The sequence below is a fragment of the Emys orbicularis genome, chromosome 3 (genome assembly GCF_028017835.1).
Source record: "Emys orbicularis isolate rEmyOrb1 chromosome 3, rEmyOrb1.hap1, whole genome shotgun sequence".
Classification (NCBI taxonomy): Eukaryota; Metazoa; Chordata; order Testudines; family Emydidae; genus Emys; species Emys orbicularis.
Genome location: NC_088685.1, coordinates 147794917 through 147821572, shown reverse-complemented (window position 1 = coordinate 147821572; position 26656 = coordinate 147794917). Strand labels below are relative to the sequence as shown.

The 26656-nt window shown below is 40.8% G+C and overlaps 1 protein-coding gene across 1 annotated transcript in view; it reads right to left on the bottom strand.

Annotated features, from left to right (window-relative positions):
* CRIM1 (cysteine rich transmembrane BMP regulator 1) overlaps nt 1-26656 on the bottom strand; it is a 314885-nt gene that overhangs the window by 160304 nt on the left and 127925 nt on the right. Inside the window, exons 3-4 of the mRNA XM_065401910.1 lie at nt 13747-13989; nt 6690-6810 (exon numbers count right to left, since the gene is read on the bottom strand). Coding sequence (XP_065257982.1) covers nt 6690-6810; nt 13747-13989 — 364 coding nt within the window. The remainder of the gene's footprint in view (nt 1-6689; nt 6811-13746; nt 13990-26656) is intronic.

The following is a 26656-nucleotide window of genomic DNA, read 5'->3' as shown; positions in this document are numbered from 1 at the left end:
AAAAAGCATGTGGCTGTTTTTGGAACAGACTGTTTAATTTCCCATTTCACAATGACTTTGTTTAGAAATTTATTTAATATTGTAATTTTAAAAAAAAATTAAAGTCAAAATCAAAACATTTCCATTGAGCTGAACTAACTTTTTCCCCCAAAAATTTGTTGTAAGGAAATGTTCAAAATTCTTTATTTTTATTCCAATTCAGAACAAATTTTGAAATCACAGAATTTCCTGTAAAACAAAAATCCCATTTCCTGCATAGCTCTACATGCAACCACTGGCATCCAGCAACTAATGTTTTCAAAACATTTAATATGAAGCCAAAGGTAGTCATTCCAAAAATACCTTTTTAGGGGGGAAAAGTTTTAGGTATTTTTCTAAAATACAGAGAGAACGGAGATACTATTCAAAGTGGAGCGAGTTCCACACCCTGGCGCTCAGCACAGCAAAGCATGATGGATCAGCTGCTCTAATGTATAATTATAGGATTCTGCAAAAGCAGGTGATGTTCAAAAACAGACATCAGGACAAGGCTCTTGGAGGTGAATATGAATGTAGATGGAGTCTGCACTGTTAAGGGTTTTAAAAGTCAACAGTGTCAATTTACAGTCTACATGGCTTTTGATAGATAGCCATTGTAAAAGCAGGCATAAGAACACTCACTATTGCTGAAGGCAGGTGTTCCCGTTGGAAAATTGGAAATCTTTCCAGTGATACAAAGCTCCATCTGTAGTCCTGAAGTGTCATGAGATACTGAACTTTACGCCTATGACTGATCGAAGGCAGAGTATTCCCCACATTGGACTTGTGACAATGCAACTCATTAAGCAGATGCAGGGGACACCAATAATTTTTGGTTTTAATAGTATTATATTTTGTTAATTTCTTTCCTTCCACTTTGTTTGCATTTTTGACATGTTGTTTTACCCTCAAATTCTTGCCTTAAGGGGAATGCGCAGAATAGGGTGACCAGATGTCCCGATTTTATAGGGACAGTCCCGATATTTGTGGCTTTTTCTTATATAGGCTCCTATTAACCCCCCACCCCGATTTTTCACACTTGCTGTCTGGTCAGCCTAGCACAGAAGAATCAAGGGACTTTGCCTTCCCAAACCTGTGAATTGCAAAGAAAGAAACCAGCACTCCTCACATTCCATTCTGCCTCCTGCTAGAATCATACAAACACTGGCCAAGTATCCTTCACCTATACAAAAACCTTTCTGAGAGTTCGGCAAGCGTGGAGAAAATATTCCCAGCTAATAGGGGAAATAATGCTGCAAACACTAGATCATCCCCAACTTGCTCCCACAGTCCTAATTTATCATTGCCTTCACTTATCTTGCTAATGAAAGAAAATCAAGTTATGCTAATAAGAATGTGTTCCCTGTAAGTTTTTTCTTTAATATACATTCTTATTCAACAGGATCTTCAGAGAAGAGACTATCCTTATCTGTGTGTCTCAGAGCTCAACGTATAGCTTAAATAAAATATCTAGAGATCCACATTGGGTATTTCATTCCAGGGTGGAAAAACTGAGGCTACTTTCCATTTCAATATTAATGCCGATTCATATCACAATTGACAACTATGTCTGTTTGTAATTTCTCACTATAAATTAATATATTAAGCACAAGGTTTACAAACATCCTCCTACTCTTTATTCAGACATTTGTCTATTGTTCACTACTTTTCCCAGGGACGTGTCTGAAGACTATTTTAGGTGGAATAAAGAGAGATGTTAACTACTGCTAGTTTATGCTGTATGTCAGGAAGGTAAAGAGATCCCCTTCATTTAGTTACTTTGCAGGAACGCACAATCAGTTAACAAATGTCAAAAGGTACTCTTAAGTACAGCTTTGAGATGCGTGCCATCTCCTCTCCTGAAATAGACTAACAGTGCTCCTGGGAGGCAGACAGGTTTCTGGTTCCCAAAAAAAGCACGCCATAAACCTTTTCTGACCAATTGAAAAAAATCACATGCGAAACTGAAGCCTCTCTCCTTCCACATAATGTGTCAGCTGTCTATGAAGTCAGTGACTTAGAATTCATATCTCTATTAATTCCCTAGATTCAGTATTCCCAAGTGTCCTTATAGCTGTACTGTCACTTAGCATTTATTAATTGCTGCTAAAACAGCAAGTTCTTGGGGGGGGGGGGAGGGGGGGGACGAAATGTACTGGCTTCTAGAAACCAAAAAAAGAAATTACTAGTTTCATTAAAATACTATCAGATTTCTTGAAACCGATAAAATTGACAAAAGTTGGCTAATTGTGAAACTGATCATGGCAATCTAAGCTGAACTGCAGCTGACTTATTGCTAATATTTGTTTGTGATTTCATGAAAAAATTGCAAACCTGTGGAAACTACCTCCTCTGCCCCCAACATATGTGCATGCCTACACATAGAAATCTCTGCATGTTGCTCTTCCTTCTTCCTGGATTTTGTAATGCAAAAATCTTTATACGGGATATTGTGAGAAGCTGAACAAAATGTTTGACGTCCTCTCTAGGGTGACCAGATGTCCCGATTTTATAGGGACAGTCCCGATTTTTGGGTCTTTTTCTTATATAGGCTCCTATCACCCCCCACCCCCGTTCCAATTTTTCACATTTGCTGTCTGGTCACCCTAGTCCTCTCCCATGCCTCTTCAAATCCCTTTCTCAACTTGTACTTCAAAATCAAGCTCCTTGTTTTTTTACTTTCAAAAGACTTCATAATTTTACTCCAGCTTATCTTTTCCTTTCTCATTTTTCATTCCCCCTAAGGATCCTCATGGCCGCACCCTCCAACTCCTTGGCCTCATCCCAGTGGCTGAAGGTTTCAGAGTTACAATGAAAAGCGTAGTTCAAATACTTTGGAGCTATCATTTCAGGCTGTCTACAGGCTCAAACAGACACCAGTTACGCTGTTAGTATTTAGTGTTCCATTTAAAGCATGGTGTAATCACTTAGGGCTAGTCTACATGGTACATTAGTCCACACCAGTGGGGTGTAAATTGTAATCTGCACCAGTCTATCATGCACTAACGGGCCTGTATAGACGAGCCCTTAGAAGAACATGAACACTATTTTCTAGGTACCTTTCACATTTCTTGGTAAAATTCTATATTTTAAGTAATTCCTTCTTGAGAATTCCACAGAAATAAAGTTTTTTCAAGCTCCTAAAATATCACAATTACATAAGTCACACACAAAATTTTGCACAGGGATTAAGCCTACAGAAAATCCAAAGACAGGATTTTTAAGAAAAAACACAATAAAACAAACAAAAAAGATACTTGGCCTGTTCACCATCACCCCCAGCAAACCAAAACACATGCTTAACTCTATCCCTGTAATTACATCCTACTGACTTCCATGCAAGTTAAGCATGTGTTTTATTAGATCAAGCACTACAACTGTATTATTCTTTGCTAGAAAGGCTGACAGAGTACTGGACTGTCTAAGAGAACTTCCACTCTCAGATGTTGCCTCCACGGTTCCACTGTCCAGGCAGGCTCCACAGCCTCTGCACATGCTACTTTCCTGATTACAGCCTTTGACAGCATCTCATCCTAGCTGCTTTGGGCATATTAAGCTTCTGTAGCAGGAGTATTAGTCCAATGGATTGGAAAGGTTTTTGGAGCTGTGCCTCTCTCTGGCAAACCTCTACAGGTTCTTCACTAATCAGGCTCTTGTTGTCTTCACAACTTTTTACATGTAAGTGTTGAAACATGCATCACTGATAACTTGATACACGGGCTACATAAGGTTTTCAGCATGGTGTTCACAAAAAATGGTTTCACTTTATTTGTCTGGTGTTTGTTGTCTAGCAAAACTGAAACACAAGTAGCCAAGCCAGGCACTTGATTGATTTGCAAGGGGGTCAAATCCTGCCCCATCCCAGATGTGGTGCAGCTGGGGCACTCCTCTATTGAGGTTATTGTACAATTCCCTACACCCAAGGTGGGGATGTTGAAAATAACTGCACAGCAGGTTGACAGACAAGGTGGGTGAGGTAATATCTTTTATTGTACCAACTTCTGTTGGTTCAGGACAAACTTTTGAGCTTACAAAGCTTCTTCATGTCTGGGAAATGTATTCAGAGTGTCAGTTAAATTCAAGGTGGATTAGATTGTTTATCATAAGTAGTCAACACATTTCAGGGGACCATTCAAGGTGAAGTGGCCAGTTAACACTCTTCCTATCCTAGGGGAGAAATGAAGGATGGTTGGTAGAGAAAGGCCGCTGGAGGGATTGTTAGTGGGTTTCAGGTTGTTGTAATAAGTGAAATCCAGTGTCTATTCAGTCCATGATTTTTAGTATCTAGCAAAGTTACGAATTTAAGCTCCCAGGCTTGTCTTTTGAAAGTGTTATGCATGTTTTGAGGATGAGGACTGACAGAACAGATAGAATGGTCACATTGTGAAAAGTGTTCACTCACAGGTGATACCGTGTTTTTATCTTCTATCATTTTCCTGCGTGAGTTTAGTTGAGAGTGTAGCGATTGTCTCATTTTACCCACATAGTTGTTACTGGGGCATTTAGTGCATTGGATGCGGTACACCAAATGCTGTGATAGGCATGTGTAGGACCCATGGATCTTGAAAGATGTGCTGTGAGGGGTGTTGATCATTGTAGCAGTGGAGATATGTCTGCAGGTTTTGCATCTATTGTTCTGGTAAAGTCTAGTGTTGCATTGGTGTGTCCTGGACTGTGCATAGCAGGTAAGAAGGTTGTTAATAAATAATACACCTCTACCTCGATATAACGCTGTCCTCGGGAGCCAAAAAATCTTACCGCGTTATAGGTGAAACCGTGTTATATCGAACTTGCTTTGATCTGCCGGAGTGCGCAGCCCCGCCCTCCCGGAGCACTGCTTTACTGCGTTATATCAGAATTCGTGTTATATCGGGTCACCTTATATCGGGGTAGAGGTGTAATACCTGGCTTTTATACAGCATTTCTCATTACTAGATCTCAAAGGAGGTCAAGTGTCATTATCCCATTTTACAGATGGGGAAGCAGAGACACAGAAGTGAAATGACTTGCCCAGCAGGCCAATGGTAGTCAGGAACAGAACCCAGATCTGCTGAATCCCAGTCCAGTGCTATATGTACTATGCCACACAGCCTAAAGGAGCAGAGTCCTGTGAATCCACATTTTAATGTGGGCCAAAATCCATTTGCAATTGTAACAATGTAAATCCAGCATAAGTGCACCATTCAAATTCACACTCGTATAACCAAATTTGGCCCTCAGTTTTGAGGCTAGCAAAATAATCAGAGAAGACTGAGGATAAAATAATTTATTTAAAAAATAACATTTACAAATAATTAAGTTGATATTTATTTTTAAAGGGTTATGAAGGTATAATTAATAAATTTTCCATAAAATACTTTTAAACAAATTTTTGGTAGACCAATAGTAAATGTACTACATGCAGTCTTCCTCTTCACTTGTGTTTTCACAAGTTTCCTCTAAAAAATGTTACACCTTTTTCTCATTCACTGCACAATCAGTGAGGCTGATGTCCCATGAACAGAACAGTACATGGTTACATAATTAAAGAATGGATTTTAACACATGTACCCAACGGTAAGAGTTATGGTTGCTTGTGTAACCTTACCTCTGGAATTTCCTAACTTCTGAGTGGTTCGCTTAGTAATTTTAAAGTTCCCTTAATACAATTTTTTGTAAGGAGCATTTTTAGTAGAAATTATGGTGCCAAAATTTTAGATTACTCACTATCCCCACAAAATAAGATTATTTAATTTTATTTTCAATCTCAGATGATTTTTTTTGCATATGTTAATGTAGTACAGCATGAGAGCGCTTGGTTAGCTTGGCTTGATATTGAAAAGGTCCTATGCGTAGGGGGAGAATTACCTGCTTTGTGTTTTGTTTTTTTAAATAAAGTTTGATACTGGCTTTTTGAGTGGAAAATTGATGAGTACATTTGGGATCCAGTTTTTCGGTATCTGTATCAGTATTTTAATGGAATATAACTTGCTGCAGACAATATCATATAGTACAGAATTCCAGGAAAATGCCAGGTAACTTTTTTGCATGAACTGTTTGTTCTGAAATACTTTAATATTCTAAAAATGTAGTAAATTGCACCTCATATTTGAACATTTCCAAAAGAGAAAAACCTCTGCTATCTCAGCTCTTGACAGCCTCCCTACGGGGTTGTATAGTTAACAGTACCTGCGTAACTGGGTACACATATAATTTTCATTCATTAATAGGATTGGATTTATTCTTTCGCAGCACGTATAGGGATGTCCCAAGCACACTGCTTTCCCATCATCTGATCAGGGCATTTTCCACAGTTTCACAAAATGATTTGTCCTTTGTCAACCAAATTCTGACTAGACTGTCAATATGAAAATTCTGACAGGTATGAAAACAAATACATCTAATAATACTCCATTTTATGTATTTGTGTACATTTGAGAAGAATTTTTAGTTTCAGAAAGTTGATTAGATGTTAGCAGTTTCATAAAACTGATGATTTAACTTTTTTAATGGTTTCCCCTAACTGGCGCAAGATACATATGTACCGCGGCCATTGTACTAAACACTCACCACCTCCGGTACCTACAGTAACTTCAGTGTCTTCCTACATTTAGGATGTTGAGAATTTCAGGCCACATACTGTATAAAGTGAGACATTGAAGAAATGTTTAACAAATCAAAACCAGACAAACCTTGTGGGAAGAGTACAGCAGCCATCAGCCGTCAGCCTGACTTGGGTTTCATAGCTATCCAGTGGACAAACAATTTGTTGAACAGGAGGGCATTCCACTGTGCTGCAATCCACACTGAAAACTGAAGAGGGAGGAGGAAAAAAAGAAAAACTTAAAACTCTGTTTAACTCTTGCTACAGAAAGTCGTGTGTGAAAGACACCATGATGAAGAGCCAACTTATTAATTCTTTTTATCTAGGCCAGAAAAGTTGCTTCACTAATTAACGTTCTCCAGACAATACTGAAAAATAATTACACTAACTCTGACTTCTGTTGCATTTGCAGGGTCAAGAACTGACTGAACAAATATTACTCAATTAAAAATTTATAAAGCCACCCAGACAACTCTTAAATTCAAGTTTGAAAATTCATACAAAGGGGAATAATCATTACATGAACATGGGTGGTGAGACATTGAGAATATTGAAAGCTGAAAAAAGCAAATGCCTGACATTTTTGGAGTATAAGTGTACATTTAGAAACAATAGTTTTTTTCTAAAAAAAAAAAACTATTAAAATAAGAACCTAATAAACCTACTTTATTTTATTTTTTTGGTGAAAAGTGAAGCCTATGTATTAAAAGTTAAAATGTCTGGGGTTTAACCAGTGAAAAAATGAAATAGAGGTACTTATATTTATGCTTGGAAATACCTGATGTGCATCATCAGTTGTATTTTTAATGGATGTTCCATCAGGCTGTAATGTTCAGGGGTTTGAACATGACGGATAGTTCAGCTGCCTATTACTACTGCTTTTCCTCCTTAGGACAAACAAAAATAAACAACTTCTTTTTACGGAGGGTCAAATGACTGAGGAAGCAAAATTTATGTTGAAAATGTGGTTAAGCCCTATAATTTATAGTCAAGAAGTTGAAACCTGCTTTTTCTTAATTAATCCTAAATATACTATGTCTAAGTACATTTTATTGCAGCCTTACAAAACTGTCATGAAAGTTACCAGTCTAGACAAAAACCTATTTGCTCTTCCTTACTACTAGTATAGTAATGGAAAGCCTAATGAAATTTAGTTGCCCGTTTAAAAAAAAAAAAAAAAAAAAAAATGCCCATATGAATGATAAGGTGAGTAGAATTTTACAGTACTGACAATTACACAAAACAACAAGCAATGCTTGATAAAACTCTGTTGGTATCACCTGAAGTGGCTGCTTATAATGGTGTGTGATAATTCATTATTCATAATGCCTTCGTCAATTATAAGAGAACAGACAGCGAGGTTAAATTCTAAATTTTTGAAGCTTTATTTTTGCATTCCCTATGGCAAGATCTTCAGAAATGTTGAGCACTAATAGCTCCAATTGACTTCAAGGAGCGGTAAGCTCTCAGTCTCAGAAAAAAATAACACCGTGAATATTTCAAGAAGGATACCTAGAAATTGCTGTAATCAAGTTTAATAGACACTTTAAATATTTTGGGGGCAAGTCACTTGCCCCAACCCACATCTAGCATCAACAGAACTAGGTTAAGAATTCAGAAATTCTTGTCTTCTAGTCCAGTGCCTAACCCATTAACTTGCATAGTATCGACATGGCTATTCGTGGTAATGGAAATTCAGAATGTATTTCCAATTTATGTGGGGAACAAATGGAAGTGTAAGCTTTAAGCCACTATAAATAACCAGCACAGCAACCAGCCACATAAAAACAGAATTTTATTGACCCTTTTATTACCTTGTCTATTTAAAGTTTTAAGTGCTTTAGGTCAGGGACTTTCTCTTATGATGTGCATGTACAGTATCCAGCACAATAGGGAGCTACTCTTGCCATTCTACCCCAGTACAAACAATGACAATTCATAAATTTTAAGCTCAGAAGGGACCATTATGATTGTCTAGATTGACCTCATAATAAAGATAGAAATTCAAAATAATGAATAGTATACAGAACACAAAATCAGGCACCCCAAATTACCCTCTTCACAAGGGGACATTCAATAAAACTGAAAGGCAAAAAAATTGAAATTAATAAAAGAAAACATTTGCTTTTTTTATTTAACATGTAATTAACCTGTGAAACTCTTTGCCACTTGATAGTATCGAGGCCAAGACCTTAGGATTCAAGAAAGGATTGGACATTTATAGGGATAATGCAAAAAACAAAACACAAAATCTATAGTATATTATATACAATTAAAAATGAGAAGGAAGATATACCCTCATATTTAAAAAACAAACAAACAAAAAACATGTCCACTGTGGGGTAGTATCTTCCACAGCTTCTGGTACGCCATTGTCAGCTACAGGATACTGGACTACTGGTCTGATCTAGCATTGATCCTACCACTATAGGTACGTGTGTACTAGTTATAGCACAGCAACAACAGACCTGATGCCTTTGTGACAGTGAGGTCTACTTTTACCCCCAAATCTCCTACTGTTTTTGTATAGATTGTTCGTGCACGTTGTGTTGTTTTTGTAAATGTAACTTACAGAATCTTTTAATGTAGGGTCCCTCTGAAAATCCACAAACTACAGGTCCCCTACAATTTCCATTTGAAATATACAATCACTTATCAGCATGTGTAAGCCACGAAGAAATAAAGTATATGTCCTATACTGAATATATATTTTGCCCATGTATCACAACAATGGTTTGGTCATTTCCCTGTACTTAAGTCTTGTATTGATGTATTTGGCCCCACCTAATAGTTTCCTCTGTGATCGCCTACCCTGTCAAATAGTCACAGAGTCATAGAATTTAAAGCCAGAGGGACCACTAGATCATCTTGTCTGACCTCCTTTATAGCAGAGACCACCACCACCCACACACTAACCCAACAACTGAAATGAGACCAAAGTATTACAACGCACAGAAGACTAGACTATTATGAGCAACAGCAGAAAATAGAAGGGCTCAAAGCACACCAATGCCCGAGGACCCTGCACTAGCAAGGAAAATGATTAAGTGAGATATACCCAGATAATCCTAGCTTTAGCCAATGATTTTAGTTTATTGTTCATTTATTGTATAATGCTATGTTGTATATAACCATTGTATGCTAAATAGAGTACAATTGTAGGATTATACCCTCTTTCTGCCTGTGAAACACATCCTCACCAGGAGCACTTGAACCAACTGAAGTGGGGCATTCTGGGGCCCTGACAGCCATGCGGGGCTCACAGCTGAAGCTCCCCATCCACCCTGTGGTTACTTACATTGGCCCTACAGCCAAAGTAAGTAACGCAATGTCTACATCAGTGGCTCTCAAACTTTTTTACTGGTGACCCCTTTCACATAGCAAGCCTCTGAGTGCAATCCCCTTTATAAATTAAAAAAACTTTTAAATATATTTAACACCATTATAAGTGCTGGAGGCAAAGCGGGGTTTGGGGTGGAGGTTGACAGCTCGCGACCCCACCATGTAATCACCTTGTGACCCCCTGTGGGGTCCCGATCCCCAGTTTGAGAACCCCTGATCTACATGGACACTGTGTTGCCCTATGGACACTGAGATAAGCCCTACGTCTCTTGTGGAAATGGAGTTATGTCGGTGTAGTAGGGCACTTACATCAGTAGGAGCAAGACTGTAGTATAGACACTGACACAAGTTAGGTCGACCTAACTCTGTACTGTAGACCAAGCCTGAGATTGATCAGTAGTTAGAAGGGATGATTATGTATTAGGTATCCAAGTAAGGAGGGCTGAAATGCAAGACCTATAGGCTAAGGCCTGTAAGGGCTAGTCTACACTTACCGGGTAGTTCGACGGCTGCGGATCGAAGTTCCGAGTTCGATTTATCGCGTCTGGTGTGGACGCGATAAATCGAACCAGGAAGTGATCCCCGTCGACTGCGGTACTCCAGCTAGACGAGAGGAGTACTGCGAAGTCGACGGGGGAGCCTGCCTGCCGCGTGTGGACCGCGTCTGAACCGCGGTAAGTTCGAAGTAAGGTAGGTCGAATTCAGCTACGTTATTCACGTAGCTGAATTTGCGTACCTTACTTCGACTTGAGGGGTAAGTGTAGACCAAGCCTTAGATTCTAGCTTAGCTATTTTAGGCCTTAGAGATAAGAAATATTGACATAAGTAAGTGACCGAAGAATAACCTGATGCCATAAGATGATGGGAAAAGATGTACCAAGGGGTGAAATCGTGAAAAATTAGAAAGATTAATTTTAGATGACAAAAATGCTCTAGAGGCACATTTTTCTCTAATACCTGCCTTAACCACAGGCTACAGGTTTTGTGTCAATGATAATGAGAATAAAAGGAACTATACACAACTTATAGAAAACCTCATGTTTTGGGGACACCAGGCCAATAAGGAAAAAGAGAGCTGACACTTTTGTATACATCTGCAGAGCATAGGCATAGTCAAAAAAAATCAAATTATAAAAAGAGGGTGCCCAGATTGGGAAAACTCAGCTCCCTATGGGACACTCCAGCAGGAACTATCCCTGTACTGATGACCAATCCATGAGACCCCCATCAGACCCTAACAGTATCTAGGAAGATGTGAGTACAACTGTAGCTAGAATGTGTGTGGAGATATATCTAGGATTTATATATGCGGTGATATTCATAACTGTGCTGGTAACTTTAATAAAATTGATAAAAGATATTAGCACTTGTTCTTGTGATTGTATATGCTACTTTCCTTGTCCTTCATGTGTTCCTAAGTGCTCTAGACTTGAAACAACAGGCAGAGGTAACTGTTGAATTTGATACTGTAGCCGCCAAAGCTGAACCCACAGATATTGTAATACAAGATCACTAAATTTACTTTAAATAAAAATAAAAGGCTACATGGCAAATGACACACACACACATGCTGCACAGGAAGGCAAAAACCCACAGAGCTCACTGCAAATCTGATCTGGGGGAAAATTTCTTCCCGACCACTCATAAGACAATCAATTAGATCCTGAGCATACGAGCAAGAATTAGCCACCCTCCCCCCTGAGACAGAGAATGCACAGTGCCACCTCAGAGCCCTGGCCCAACCCTCCAATGTCCCATCTGCAGCTATGGCCATCTCCTGATGATTCAAAGGAAGGACATTAAAAACAAACCCTCTCAGAATACAAGGCACGAGCTTTAGGAACATAGGACATAAACCAGAAGTGAGCCCCAGAGCTGTTGAGCCTACTCCAAGTACTGATGATGCAGGGTGCTGAGTTTCACCTTTGATTTCAATGGGGGTAGCATCTCACAATTGAAAGTTATTTGTGTGTTCACACGAAGTGGAAAATGGACGAGGGTTGAACATGTTGCCCAGCTCTGAGTATTCCTTTGACTCATATGTAATGACTGCTTACTTTTTTTTTAAAGTTTGGCAGATCCTCATTTTATGGCCTATGAAAATCTTCAGACTTAGGAAGTATCTTTCTTACCCTTCCTATATACAGAATCATAGACTTGTAGAACTGGACGGAACCTCGAGAGTCCAGACCCCTGCACTCAAGGCAGGACTAAGTATAAGAACATCCCTGACACGTGTTTGTCTAAACTCTCTTTAAAAAAATCTCCAATGATGGAGATTCCGCAACCTCCCTAGGAAATTTATTCCAGTGCTTAACCACCCTGACAGTTAGGAAGTTTTTCCTAATGTCCAACCTAAATCACCCTTACTGCAATTTAAATCCATTGCTTCTTGTCCTATCCTCAGAGGTTAAAAAGAACAATCCTCCTTGTAACAACCTTTTATGTATTTGAAAACTTATATCCCCCCTCAGTCTTCTCTTCTCCAGACTAAACAACCCAATTTTTTCCCATCTTCCCTTCTAGGTCATGTTTTAAATCTTTTTTGTTGCTTTTCCCTGGATTTTCTCCAATTTGTCCACATCTTTCTTGAAATGCGGCACCCAGAACTGGACACAATAATCCAGCTGAAGCTTAATCAATGTGGAGTAGAGCAAAAGAATTATTTCTTGTGTCTTGCTTAAAACACTGCTGCTAATACATCCCAGTTTGATGTTTGCTTTTTTTGCAACAGTGTTACACTGTTGACTCATATTTGTGATCCACTATGACCCCCAGATCCCTTTCCGCAGTACTCCTTCCTACGCAGTCATTTCCCATTGTGTGTGTGCAACTGATGTTCCTTTTTTCCTTCCTAAGTGGAGTACTTTGCATTTGTCCTTATTGAATTTCATCTTATTTACTTCAGACCATTTCTCCAGATCATTTTGAATTTTAATCCTATGCTCCAAAACTCTCGCAACCCCTCCCAGCTTGGTATTGTCTGCAAACTTTATAAGTTTACTCTCTGTACCATTATATCAATCGTTGAAGATATTTAAACAGAACTGGACTCAGAACGGATTCCTGTCAGACCTCTCTCGATACGTCCCTCCAGCATGACTGTGAACCACTGATGACTACTCTGTTGGAATGGTTTTCCAAGTTATGAACCCACCTTATAGTAGCTCCATCCAGGTTGTATTTCCCTAGTTTGTTTATGAGAAGGTCATGCGAGACAGTATCAAAAGCCTTACTAAAGTCAAGATTCTCACATCTGCCGCTTCCCCCCATCCACAAGGCTTGTTACCCTGTCAAAGAAAGCTATTAGGTTGGTTTGACATGATTTGTTCTTGACAAATCCATGCTGACTGTTACTTATCACCTTATTCTCTTCTAGCTGTCTGCAAATTGATTGCTTCATTAAATAGTAAATGCAGTCCTCTCAGTAAGAAAGGAACTTCTTGGAAGTTGCATATGTTCTGCTTAACCTGCATATCAGATACGTTGTTTTTGCAAAAATATCTATGGTAGTATACACCACCCTCTCTTATAGGTCCTCCCCCCCGCCCTTTATTTAAGTTTATCTCAGCAGAGAAAGAAATATTTGTTTAAACAAGTTTTGGGTTTTTTTTAAATGGATGTTGTTCCAGTGATGTGCAGTAGACAGTTATTGATGATATAATGCTTGTAATAGGATATTCAGAATATTTTACATTGTTTACAGTGTAGTCTGTACTGGAAATCATTTATATTATACATTATGTTTCTTAGATATAGGTGACGGGAAAAATTTCAACATAAAAAATGGCACCCATTTTTACCTGGTTTACATTCGTAGAGATCACAGCACTCCCCTGGCTTCCCTGATGCTTTAGAAACCAATATATTCAAGTAGCCTGGTTGGCAAACTTTCCTCAAGCAACCTGCAGGGTTGCACACACAGCGGCTTGGAAGTGGACAGCATTCCCCTGGAGGAGCATAACCTTCAATCAAAATGGAATCTTCTGGACAGCGAGGAGAAAACTGGACCTCACAGCGGGCCTTGGAACAGTCAGGTTTCTCTTCTGAAAAGGAGAGAGAAATCAGCATACTGCGTATGTCAGTAAAAAAACTGTCCGGATGTTTAAGCTCCACAGCACTGCTTTGACAAGCCTGAAGGCTATTATCCTTGCAGGTGATGTGCCACAAGAAAAATAAGGATTGGCTAACATCAACCAAGCTTAACAGCAGCACTGGGATCTACTAAGGTAGTAATATAATTAGAGAGATGATGATAAATATATGTTCAATATATTTTACTAACTCTTTATTTGCCTTTTTTATTCTTTAGTACTGCAGAATGTAGTGAAACTAAATGTTGATTTGGCACTGATGATAAAAAAAAAATACAACCCCTCTCTCTCTCTAACTATAGATGAGCCTGGTAACAATGCCTATAGTTAATGTTGTCTAAGTCTTTCCATACTAAAAACTGGTTTTCAGTAGCTTATAACTTTGTGAACTTCAGCTGTTTGAACTGAAATTTCGCATGCTGGTGTCTGTCTCAGGTTAATTTTTAAGTTTCAGCAAAAACAGTTCAGCCATTTCCAAGATAGGGAAAAATAAGCTATTTTGCCCATGTTAAAAAATTCATACAAACTGTTTCATTAAGAAGCTCTGAAGCCTCCATGCTTTGGAGCAGAGATCTGAAATTTGGCTGGGGGAAGAGGGGTCATTCTGGTATCAGGGATGTGCCTTTTGCTGTCCCCATGAAAATCCACCCACATTTAGCCGAATTTTAAGCCTCCAAAAAACAGCAATTCATACATGTTCAGAAGAGACTTGTAGAGTTTGGCAGCTATGGACTCTGAAGATTCTTTCTGCATTAGACCTGCTTCCGCCCAGAGCTGCAGTATATGAGAAGGACTCTTCCTGCATCCACTCTTCCTAACACAGCTAGGGCCATGGAGACCCTCCTGCACCCTCAATAGTGCCCCTGCTAGTGCCCAGGAAGAGGACGCGGCCTCACTGGAATGCAGAGGGGTGAGGGGCAGAGGGCACAGACAAGCTGGGAAGGTGAGAGAGGGAAATATGTGGGGTTGGATGGGGTAACAAAGCAAGTGAGGCAGATACAAGCTGGTGGAAATGGGCTAGAAAGGAGGCAAAGACAAGCTTGGATGGGGAAGGTGCATGGCTGAAAAGGAATAAGACAGAGATAGGCTGTGAGGGTTCACAGGGGCAAGCTGGGTGGATAAAGGCGGGTCTTTAACCAGTAGAGGACACTCCTTTCCCAAAACCTGGGAAGCAAAGATTTCAGAGTCTCAACATTTCTCTGCTGTCTAGAAAATAACAAAACCCACTGACAAAGCCTGCATCTCACCCACCTCTAATGGCTGGTCTACAAAGAGACTAACAGCCTGCTACTTAGATCAGTTACTCCATTAACTCAGGCGGTAGAAGTCTGTACTGTGGATCCAACTTTGCTGATGACTCAGTATCATTCCAGATACTGGTATTTTAGTGGGGGGTTTTAATTGAAACTGGGCAATTATATATTTAACAGTACATTGAAAGAAAGTTATAGTTACGTGAGATAGTAGTATTTCCTGACTTTTGAGATTTCAGCCTCTCTTCCTGCTCCCCCATATGGCATCTGGGAGGCCCTGTCCTTGGGGAATGTCTGAACCCCCTTTCCCTGCCCCCACATTGGATCCAGAGGGATCCTTGCCCTACTAAAGGGTCTGGGCCATTCTCTCAGTCCCCCTCACATGAGCTGGATTCTGTGGGACCCTGCCCCTCAGAATGTCTGAGCCCTTCTCCCTCCCCCCACCATCTAGAATCTGTGGGGTCCTTGCCTTATGGGAGGGATCTGAACCCCTCTCCCTGCATTCTGTGCATGTGACAGGATCCAGGGAGAGGCTGTCACTGTGGGGTATCTGAGCCTCTCTCCCTACACCCCACATAAGCCAGGATATGGCCCTGTAACTCTGAGGGGGACTGACCAGGTGGGTTCCCAAGATACAACCTCCTGGGGAAAAATAGTTTTTCTTAAAGTTTACAGATTCAACTGTTTTTGTGCAAATCTGACCCCTAAAGTGCTAAATGGTTAATGGGACTGGTCGCTGAGGAGGAGGATACATGTTGGAGGAGGTGGGTGATTTGCAGGCTGGGTCTTCTTTCAGATGCTTAAAGTTACTATAACCACCATGAAATAAAACTGTCAAGATTTGGGGGCCTAGATTATGCTGAGATTTCCCTTAGCGGCCCTGTGAGCAACTTCAACTATTTCAAAGCATGACCATTATCCCCATTCTACTGTAACAAAGTATATCAGGTGGGAGGGAGCACTTGGAAATCTCAGAACAACCCAATGGCCTAAGCGGAAAGAACAGCAGACTAGGACTCAGAAAACCTGGGCTCTATTCCCAGCTCTGCTACTGATCTTCTAGATGACACGAGGCACAGAGAGGTGAAGTGACTTGGCTAATTTTCCCTATCAGTATACTGGGGATGAGGTTTTCCTCCTTAGTAAAATGCTTTGAGATCTACTGTTGAAAAGTGCTATGTAAGAGCTCGATATTATTATAATTATCTGGCCACAGTAGCATCTCAACTGCAAGCCTTCATGATAAATACAACTACCTAAATAAGCATTTACTTCTACCAACACAATTTCTCTTTGCGATTAAAAAAAATTCATTCATGCAGAGTTAATGTTGCCCATTGATATCTCATGCCCTTTCAGAATGTTAAATTCTGCAAAACTCAAACTTCTGAAAACAAGGAAATACAGAGTTAAGGTATACAGCCACTCAATCATTATCTTTGAATGATGCCTCAATATGCTCATAATGAACTTCCTCACACACTGCCTGTGCACTGTACCCTACAGGAGCTACCTATACCTACCCTAAACTCAAACACTTAACCTAATCCACAGAAAGAAAACCACATCTGCAACCTTTCCATCTTTATGCACCCGATGCCATCTATACTTTCACTTTCCCTTCATTACACCCACAGACCATACTCAGCTCCCACTTTACTGCTGATAATCCCCAGGGCAAGATGTCTTCTGTGCCCTGCTACTGATGCAACTCCCACAAACCAGCACAGAAATGAATCATACTGGAACTCTCAAGATACACATACACCTCTCTCTCTCTCCCCTCTCAGATTACCTCATATCACAATCACAGCTCTGCCAAATTGCTCCAACTAATCCCTCCATCATTCAATACAGCTACAAACAATACAGTGAATGCAGTTGGTATGCATGCAGATAATCCCCAGAGGTTATTACCAGCTTCAGGAGGTAAGACTGGATAGGCATGTACCTTAACTCTTCATTTCCTGGTTTTCAGAAGTTTGAGATACCATCAGGTAACCTTAACTCTGTGTTAGTGTTTTGTCAGTGAATAGTGAAAGAAACAAGTTTGTAATACAGCCTAAAACATGTAAATAAATAGTTTGACATAGGTGCTGGAACTAGGGATGCTAGGGGGGCCAGCTGAACCCCCTGTCTTGAAGTGGTTTCCATCATATACAGGGTTTACAGTTTGGTTCAAGGCTCTCGGCACCTCCACTATCCAAACTGTCTCAGCACCCCGTAGTTCAATGTATATATTCTTTCTTTCCCAAAGACAAAAGTCATTACCATTCTGCTCTCTCATGTTTTTATCTTTTCCTTTTAACAAAAACACCAGGGCTACAGGCTGCCCTTGAAGCTTTAGAAAATTCTCTTCCATTTGTGGATTCAGAGAACACTAGTAGTGTAGTTCCCTGAAAAAAATAGAGTTAATTCAATAGGCTTGGAACATTTTATAAACTAAACAACTTTACAATTATTTCTACTTGCATGGCATCATTGCTGATCCAAGAACTTTGCATTTATTGTATGTATTTGATTCCTTAAACCAATTTTAAGTCTCACCTTTCTTTCTTTTTTATAAATAAACCTTTAGATTTTAGATACTAAATGATTGGCAACAGCGTGATTAATGGGTAAGATCTGAGTTATATATTGGCCTGGGTGTGTGATCCTTTGGGATCAGAAGAACATTTTATTTGATGAAATTGGTCTTAAAGAACTACTCATCTTTAAGTGTAGTGTTTTTGGTGGTGATACAAGGACTGGAATGCCCATGGAAACTGCTTTTCTGACTTCTTGTTAGCCAGTGTGGTGAAACAGAAGTTTACTTTTGTTGCTGGTTTGGTATATCTCATGTGAGAATAACTACCAGTTTTGGGGTGTGTCTGCCCTATTTCTCAACAATTTGTCCTGAATTTGGTATTCTCAGCTGTGATCCACCGAGTCACGCTGATAGTGTACAAGGATTCCATTTTCAAAATTGCCTACGTGACTTAGGATTCTAAGTCTCACCGAAAGGCAACATGACTTAGGTTCCAAAGTCATTTAGTTACCTTGAAAAATTTTATTCAGGTCTAGTATCAGTACCTGCAAAATAGATAAATACAAAGCTTTGGTTTACTTTTAAAATGTCAAAATGAAGCAAAGCAGAGGCAATAATGCACTTTGCCAGAAGAGAACTACATTAAATTATTTTTTCTTGCTTACAGAAAGGAAATATATTCATAAAATAATTTTAACTGACCATTTTAAATGTAATAGTGTCTCATTTTATAGTCTTTTGCTCCCCCATAAATAAAATACATACATGATGTCTGCTGACAAAACTGCTGTTGCTGCACATTCAAAGATGTTACCTCCAACTATTATTTAGTAATGATAAATTCCTTCAAACTGAACCTGCATGTCTAATCTTACATAACTCATTATACTAAACACATGGTCATATTGAACATTAGAGAGTGACCAGGACAAATTACAAAAAGGCATATTTTGTGAACAATAGCCTTATTTGCAAGTCAATATGCTAGTTTTGGTATTTGATGGAGATCCTTTGTCTTGTGGAAATACTGTCCAACTGTAATCTAAACACTAGTTGTAGATTAACTCAAGCATATACTTTCATTTTGTCAATAAGTGGTTCAGTTCAGTCATCCACTAACAACCACATAAGAATGGCTGCTTCTGTCACCTGCCCCCCTCACCATTCTTCAGTCACACTTACCCTAGTTCCTTTCATCATGGTGACTGCAACTTGTATCACATTACTGATTTAAATATGACATTGAACATAACAGTTTTTATCTTACAGAATGTCAGTGACTGAAGATGCCATGCACAGGTGTTAGCAAGAGCCTCATAAATATCCTGATGACAGTTCCAACCATGCTAAATTTAAGTTAACTGCAAGACATGTCAGAAACACAGGTCAAGATGTGGGACTGGACAGCGGGAGTCAAGAAGTAAATCTGTGCTCCCCTCACAGGTAATGGGAAAAGGGGAAGAGGAGAACCTTCCAAAAGAAACACTCGCACAGGAGCCAGTGAAAGCTCAAAGATCACTTGGCCCTCACAAAAACCAACAAGTAGCTCAACTGAGCTGGAGCGCTGTAGGGAATAGAAAGGCTCCTCCAGGAGCCCTGGGTTAACAGAAAGAACTAGAGCTGAGCAAATAACTGAGCTTTCAGTTTGGTGGATGAATTGAAAAATTTAGGGGGGGGGGAAATTGGTTCATTTCAAACTATAACTGAAATTTTAATTTTTTTCCCCTAAGCAAAATGAAAAATCAAAGATAAATTATTTTGTACTGAATAAGACTTTTTTGACCCCAAACCATTTTCTTGGCATTTCATTTTATGTTTTCAGGCATTTATCTTTTTAAAAACAAACCTAGCTAAACTTCTAAACCAGTGGTGGGTAACCTGTAGCCCGCCGGCTGTATGCAGCCCAGGGGCTAATCTGATTGTGGGCCGCGAGACATTTGGCTGATGTTGACCATCTGCAGGCACAGCCCCCCGCAACTCCCAGTGTCCGCGGTTTGCTGTTCCTGGCCAATGGGAGCTGAGGGAAGCGGCGGGCCGCAGGGATGTGCTGGCCACCACTTCCCGCAGCTCCCGTTGACCAGGAATGGCGAACCGCGGTCACTGGGAGCTGTGGGGGGCCGACATCGGCAAATGTCTTGCGGCCCATCATCATATTACCCTGATGGGCCGCAGGTTGCCCACTATTGCTATAGAAGGAGCAGGAGACCATCAATAGCAGAAAACAAACTATTGATAGAGATAGAGTGGGCATTTTAAGAGATAGAGTGGGCATTCCCAAGGAAGCACGAGAAGGGAAGTATACAGAGGCCCATGAGATTTGTGAGCAAGTGTACAACAGGGTAGAAGAAGGGCTAGGGCAGATGTCACCAAAAGCAAGGAAGAGGAGACAGAGGAAGTTGTGAATGAGAGATGCAAAGGTTGGAGAAAAGGGAGTAAGTGAGCATAAAATACAATTAGAAGTGGTGGAGAGGAAGACTTTGGGGAACGGCTATACTGAGAAGCACAGGTAAGTAGTTCCTGGTCATGGTTAATAATCTTCTACTGTATGAAAATTATTCAAAGAGTTAATTATGCTATGGGTCAACTGTGCAGAGAATTAGTTGAGATCAATCACTTCTGAAATGAGTCAAATTTGCAGAAAAGCAATTATAATGATGACATGCTTGTACCACTAGAATCATGGGGTGTTTCTATTCTGAAATTTTTTTTAAGTATGGGCTTTATATAACACACAAACACATCATAAAGCCCAAATGCATTATCACTCACCACTGCCAACATCTACTTCCTGTGCACTAAGAGAGATTAATCCATGTTTTATACTGATGCTGGTCCATCTATTTTGCAAAATGTATTACACTATGCTTTATCATTAACCTTTGTTTGTTCTTTTCCTCTATCACAGCCTTATAAGTGGAAGGAATAGAGTATGGTTAAAAATTATTGCATATACATGTGCTCCAAGCACTGGAGCCTGTTGAAAGTCTGTGTCTGACACAAGATGAAAATGTAAAAAGCAACAGAGGGTCCTGTGGCACCTTTAAGACTAACAGAAGTATTGGGAGCATAAGCTTTCGTGGGTAAGAACCTCACTTCTTCAGATGCAGAACCTCCCCTTCTTGCATCTGAAGAAGTGAGGTTCTTACCCACGAAAGCTTATGCTCCCAATACTTCTGTTAGTCTTAAAGGTGCCACAGGACCCTCTGTTGCTTTTTACAGATTCAGACTAACACGGCTACCCCTCTGATACTTGACAAGATGAAAATGGTTTATCATAAACAGCCATCATCGCGCCAATTTTTAGAGTTATGTCTTGAACTAGGGATGTAAATATCATTTTTAAAAGTATGCATTTAAACTATTAAAATTATATTGGTTAACCATTTAATATTTTATATCTCTAATTGGTACCCCATCACACCCCCTCCTGTGCACTATCATGGCGACGGTGGGGCTAGTTCCGGTCACGTGCCCCTTGCTGCCCAGCTCCCCGGTTGCCCCACGGGCTAGGAGGCAGCGAGACCACCCTAATAGAAGCACCGGCAGTGGCTGGACTTAGTGACCAATGCCACCTGCCCCCTCAGCCCGCCGCGCCCATCAGCAGTCTGGGCCCTGAAAAGCCGCTCGCACAGTAGGAGTCTGGACAGTGTCCAGAGGCTCAGCGGTCTCCCAGGGGGCTCAGGCAGCGGGTGGCAGCTTCTCCCCAGGCAGGGGCCCCGGGTCTATGGGGGAGGGGATGTGCCTGGCCAGGGTCCCTGTGCTGGCTCCTGGTGGGGAGCGATGCACCCAGCCCTGGGAGTCGGCGTTGACAGCCCGAGAGCACAATGCCTTCCAACCACCCTCAGTCCCCGCTGTTCCAAGCTCCTGAGCCATCGCCGTGCAAGGGCAGCTCAGCTTGTCCTGCCCTGGGCGCTGCTGCTGAGTTGGGAGCGGGATGCAGATAGGTTAAGAGGCAGATTTGTTAATACACAATGTGATCGGATGTGGGGGCAGGGGCAATCTGTTTTAAACGTTAACCACAATATATTAACGGTAAAACTAATATTTAGCTAACCATTTAACCATTTAATATTTTACATCCCTATCTTGAACAGTAAGTTAATTGTCACCAAAAGGTATTTAACTCAAAAGTAAGAATGGTTTTCTGTGCAGGATTCACTTCTGTGGTTGGACTTCATGGACTGGAGGGAGAACTACTACTACATTAATAATATTTTGCATCCAAGGATCTCAAGTGATGGACAAAAGTGGTTAATTATTATACCTACTCTACAGATGAGAGAACTGAGTGATAGGAAAGTCAATTAGACTACCCAAGGTCATACAGCAAGTCAGTAACAGAGCAGTAAATCAGCAGCTGGTCACATGCCCTAACTCTAGATCACACTAGAATTGAAGGTAATAACACTACTATTGTTTTGTTCAGATTATTAGGTCATGGTCATTGACTTTGATGCAGTTTTCCTATATTGATATAGGAGGCCTAGGTGATGAGCCACCATAATTAAAAATGAACACCTGAAGTTGTACTCTTGAATCCATACCCACCATTTCTGAAAATAAAGCCAGTGAAGTGACCACGCCCTCAACAACTCCCACTAAAGTGTTAACTAAAATACATAAACTATCTCTGTTATATGTTAATACAATATCCTGATGCTACTATAATGCATAATAAGATTCTAGAATTATCTTTCTATTTCTCACTCTGACGCTTAAAATGTCTGTGGATTCAGTGTGAAACAATGGAAACAGATACGAGAACAGTTGAAAGCTCTTTTTCTTTAGGATATCACCATGTTCAATCACCACCAGGATTGGCAGTCTTACCATCCAATTTTTAAATTTTCAGCCATACTCTGCTTTTTTACACTTTACAAATTAAACCCATATGACAGCATCGGCTAGCACTTAGTATAAACAACAACAAGAACCCTACTGCACATCAATGAGAACTATTGGGTGCTCAGATCTTTTGAAGATCAGGCCATTTAATTAAGTGCCTAAATATGGACTTAAGCCCACCTTTAATAACCAATTTTTTTTTTTTAAATTGGTGAAGAGCCTTATTTTTACCGGAGCTGATTTGACATTTGCACTGGTATTTACCTTTTCTGATGTATAGGAATCTCACGTTCTGTAGAAAAATAATATTTCTAATAGTATACAAAACCTAACTCTTGACCTTTCCACTGTTCGCTCCAAAAGGGGCAACAAGGAAGAATATTTTTTCTGTAAATCAGCCGCCAAGACAAAATGGGTCTCTTGCTTCTCACTTTTATAAATAACCAGACCAGAGTGATTTATGAAAGTAGTAAATGGTAAACACCTCCTAGGGTAGAATAATTAAAGGTGTGGTAATCAAGTTGGCACCTCCAAAGACCTGAAGGGAAGGAAAGTATAATTAGCTATGGCAGACTTCATTGCTGAGCAATAACGGTTACTAAACTGTGAAATGGCTCAGTGCTACGTTTTTGCCATGAAACACAAAACAAAATACACCCCCCTTGTTATGTATCCAAATATGTAGTAGTAGCCATGCTCACAATGTATACTGTGTTCTAAGATGGTTTTCTCAATCTGCCAGACCAGAGATGGGCCACTAGAAGCTCAATTACTGGTTTACCATAACCACACACAAGGGTTGCCAATTTTCAAATTGCACAAAACCGAACACCCTTCCCTCACCCCTTGCCTCTTCTGCGAGGCCACACCCCTGCTCACTACATCGCCCGTCCCTCTGTCACTTGCTCTTCCCCACCCTCACTCATTAATTTTCACTGGGCTGGGGCAGGGGGTGCAGGCTCTGGGGTAGGGCTGGGGATGAGGAGTTCAGGGTGCAAGAGGGGGCTTCAGGCTGAGACAGGGTTGGGGTGTGGGAGGGAGTACAGGCTCTGAGCTGGAGATGAGGGATTCGGCGGGGCGGGGGGTGTGTGCTCTAGACTGGGGCTGAGGGGTTCGGAGCACAGGAGGGAGTTCCAAGCTAGGGCAGGGGGTTGAGGCACAGCAGGGAGTGTGGGCTCCAGGAGGGAGCTCAGGGCTGAGGCAAGGGGTTGGAGTGCAGGAGGGGGTGCAGTGTGCGGACTCCGGGAGGGAGTTTGGGTGCAGGAGAGGGCTCAGGGCTGGGGCAGGAGATTGGGTGAGGACGCTGGGAGCCAGTGCTCAGAGTGGGGCAGGGGCAGTGCGTGGTGGCCCCATGGCTGTCCCTCCATCAAGAGTCCGAGAGACAAGTCGCGGCTTCTGGGGAGCTGCGCGGAGCCAGGTAGGGAGCCCACCAGCCCTGCACCAACTGGACTTTTAACGGCCCAGTCAGCAGTGCTGACCAGAGCTGCCAGGGTCCCTTTTCGACCAGGTGTTCCAGTCGAAAACCAGACACCTGGCATAATGCGATCATTGGAAATTCAGACTCTGATGCCATTTTCGACTACATGGTACTCTCTCTAGTAACAGACTCCACTCCGAAGTACCAGCCTCCAGTGGTGGGTACTGCTCGGGAGTCACCTACAGTGGAGCACCCATAGGAACACTACTCGAAGAAGAAAAGGAAGTTACTCACCTTGTGCAGTAACGATAATTCTTCGAGATGTGTCCCCCTATGGGTGCTCCACAACCCGCCCTCCTCCCCTCTACTTCAGAGTTCTCCATAAGAGCTCTGCGGTAGAGAAGGAACAGGGGGGAAGGGGGTTCGCCTGCACAGCGCAAAATAGCCTCAAGGCAGACCACAAGGGAGGGAGAGCGCATGTCCGGACTCAATGGACACTGCTACCAAAAATCTCCAATTAGAGGCACAGGGGCACACATACACCTTCAGTGGAGCACCCATAGGGACACTACTTGAAGAACCACCTGTACTTAAAGAAAAATCAGTGGTTATAATGACCACACAGATGAGAAACTATCAGTTGGCTTGCAGGTGATATTTCCCGCCCCCTCCCCCAAGAAAGTTCAGGAGGATGACATTTATAGACAGAGCATTGTCTAAAAGTTAGAAGCAGCAAATCACCCGTGAAAGCAATAGCCCTAATAATAAATATTATTTATTATTATTATTATTAACAACAACAACATTTATTTAATTTGTGACTATTGCTCTTCATGACTACATACTATAATGAACAGTTTCTTCTGAAATAAAAATGCATAAAATTATTCCACAGACAATGAGACATTGTCTGGTGAAAATCATTAAAGAATGTAGTATTATAGCTGTGTTGGTCCCCAGATATTAGAGAGCTCTGTGTAGCTCCAAAGCTTGTCTCTTTCACCAATAGAAGTTGGTCCAATAAAAGATACTACCTCACCCACCTTGTCTCATTAAATGAGATAGTTACATGGCAGGTACCAGGTCAGTTTCAGCTACCTCTTTCTCATATAAACCATGTAGCAACTACATCCAATAAGCCCAGGGAGATTTTTGCTCAAATACCTCCACTCTGTTCTTGTGATAGATAGCAATGTTTCAGTAATCACATCAGACTTTTACTATTATTCCTCAAGTTAGAATAGGAGCTGTAATTGTAGCATATTCTAGACGATGAAAAAAAAAATGAAAGTGGTATTTAGTGTAAGACCACTACAATATTCTATTCACATTAAATTCCACAGTACTCAAAATGCTTTCTCCATCACGGCAGACTTGAGAGGCATACATGTTATACTAATAGAATAAAAACCAGCAGGATCTTATTAAGAGGGATAAGGCAAAGATGCCACATTTATTGTAAATATAATGGTAAAGCAAAAGATAAAAGTAAACAACGTTGTTTGACTACTTATTCCTATCACTACTTATTCCGTATACACACACACACTATATAGATAGATAGATCGATAGAGAGAGAGAGAGAGATATTCATTTACACAATCATTCATTTAAGTTTTGTATAGGTGTTATAGTTACCAGCCTAGAAGTTGCTCATGCCAAGTTACTGGCCAGGTATTTTGGTCATGAGGATGGAGCCGAGTCTGTGTCAGATGCACCTGATGCTCCTGGAGGTTGGCAGCAGAACCAGAGACTCAAAGTCATCAGTCTTGAGAGTCCATTCTTATAGGAATTAATTCCTATGTTAGTCTATGGGAGCTATTTCATTCTGCTGTTGCTGACTCAATCAGCAGATGGCACATTTCTGGGCACATTCCTGGGCACATTCCTGGTGGCTCCAAACTGTCCAAAGTTTGTGTTTCTCATCCTTCCAGGTGATGGGGTGGATCCCAGTTTACCCTCCGGGGGTTGTCTGGTCATCCACTTGACACATTCTTCGGCCGATGGACACTCCCTTTCTAGGCTGGCACCTCCCTAACCATTCATGTATATCAAGCATTCATCAGCATACATTCCATATCTTAACCATATTTTAATTTACTGTTTCCACCACTTTCAGGGTGTGCGCTAATTCATTTGAGACTCCCAGCCCTTTAATTACAGAGGGTGGGGGTCTGTCCTAGGAGCCATTGAATGAAGTGAAAGTCACTTAACGGCTTATAGTATCAGGGGGTAGCCCTGTTAGTCTGTATCTACAAAACCAACAAGGAGTCTGGGGGCACCTTAAAGACTAACAGATTTATTTGGGCATAAGCTTTCGTGGGTAAAAACCTCACTTCTTCGGATGCATCCGAAGAAGTGAGGTTTTTACCCACGAAAGCTTATGCCCAAAGAAATCTATTAGTCTTTAAGGTGCCCCCAGACTCCTTGTTGGTTTTAACGGCTTATAGTGTTTGTTTACATTGTATCAACTACTTTAAGAACAAAGTCAATTAACTTGTTTGTAAGTTTTACATAGTAACAAAGTATCTTTCACAGGATAGATATAATCAATGGTTTTTACAGACAGTAGCTTAC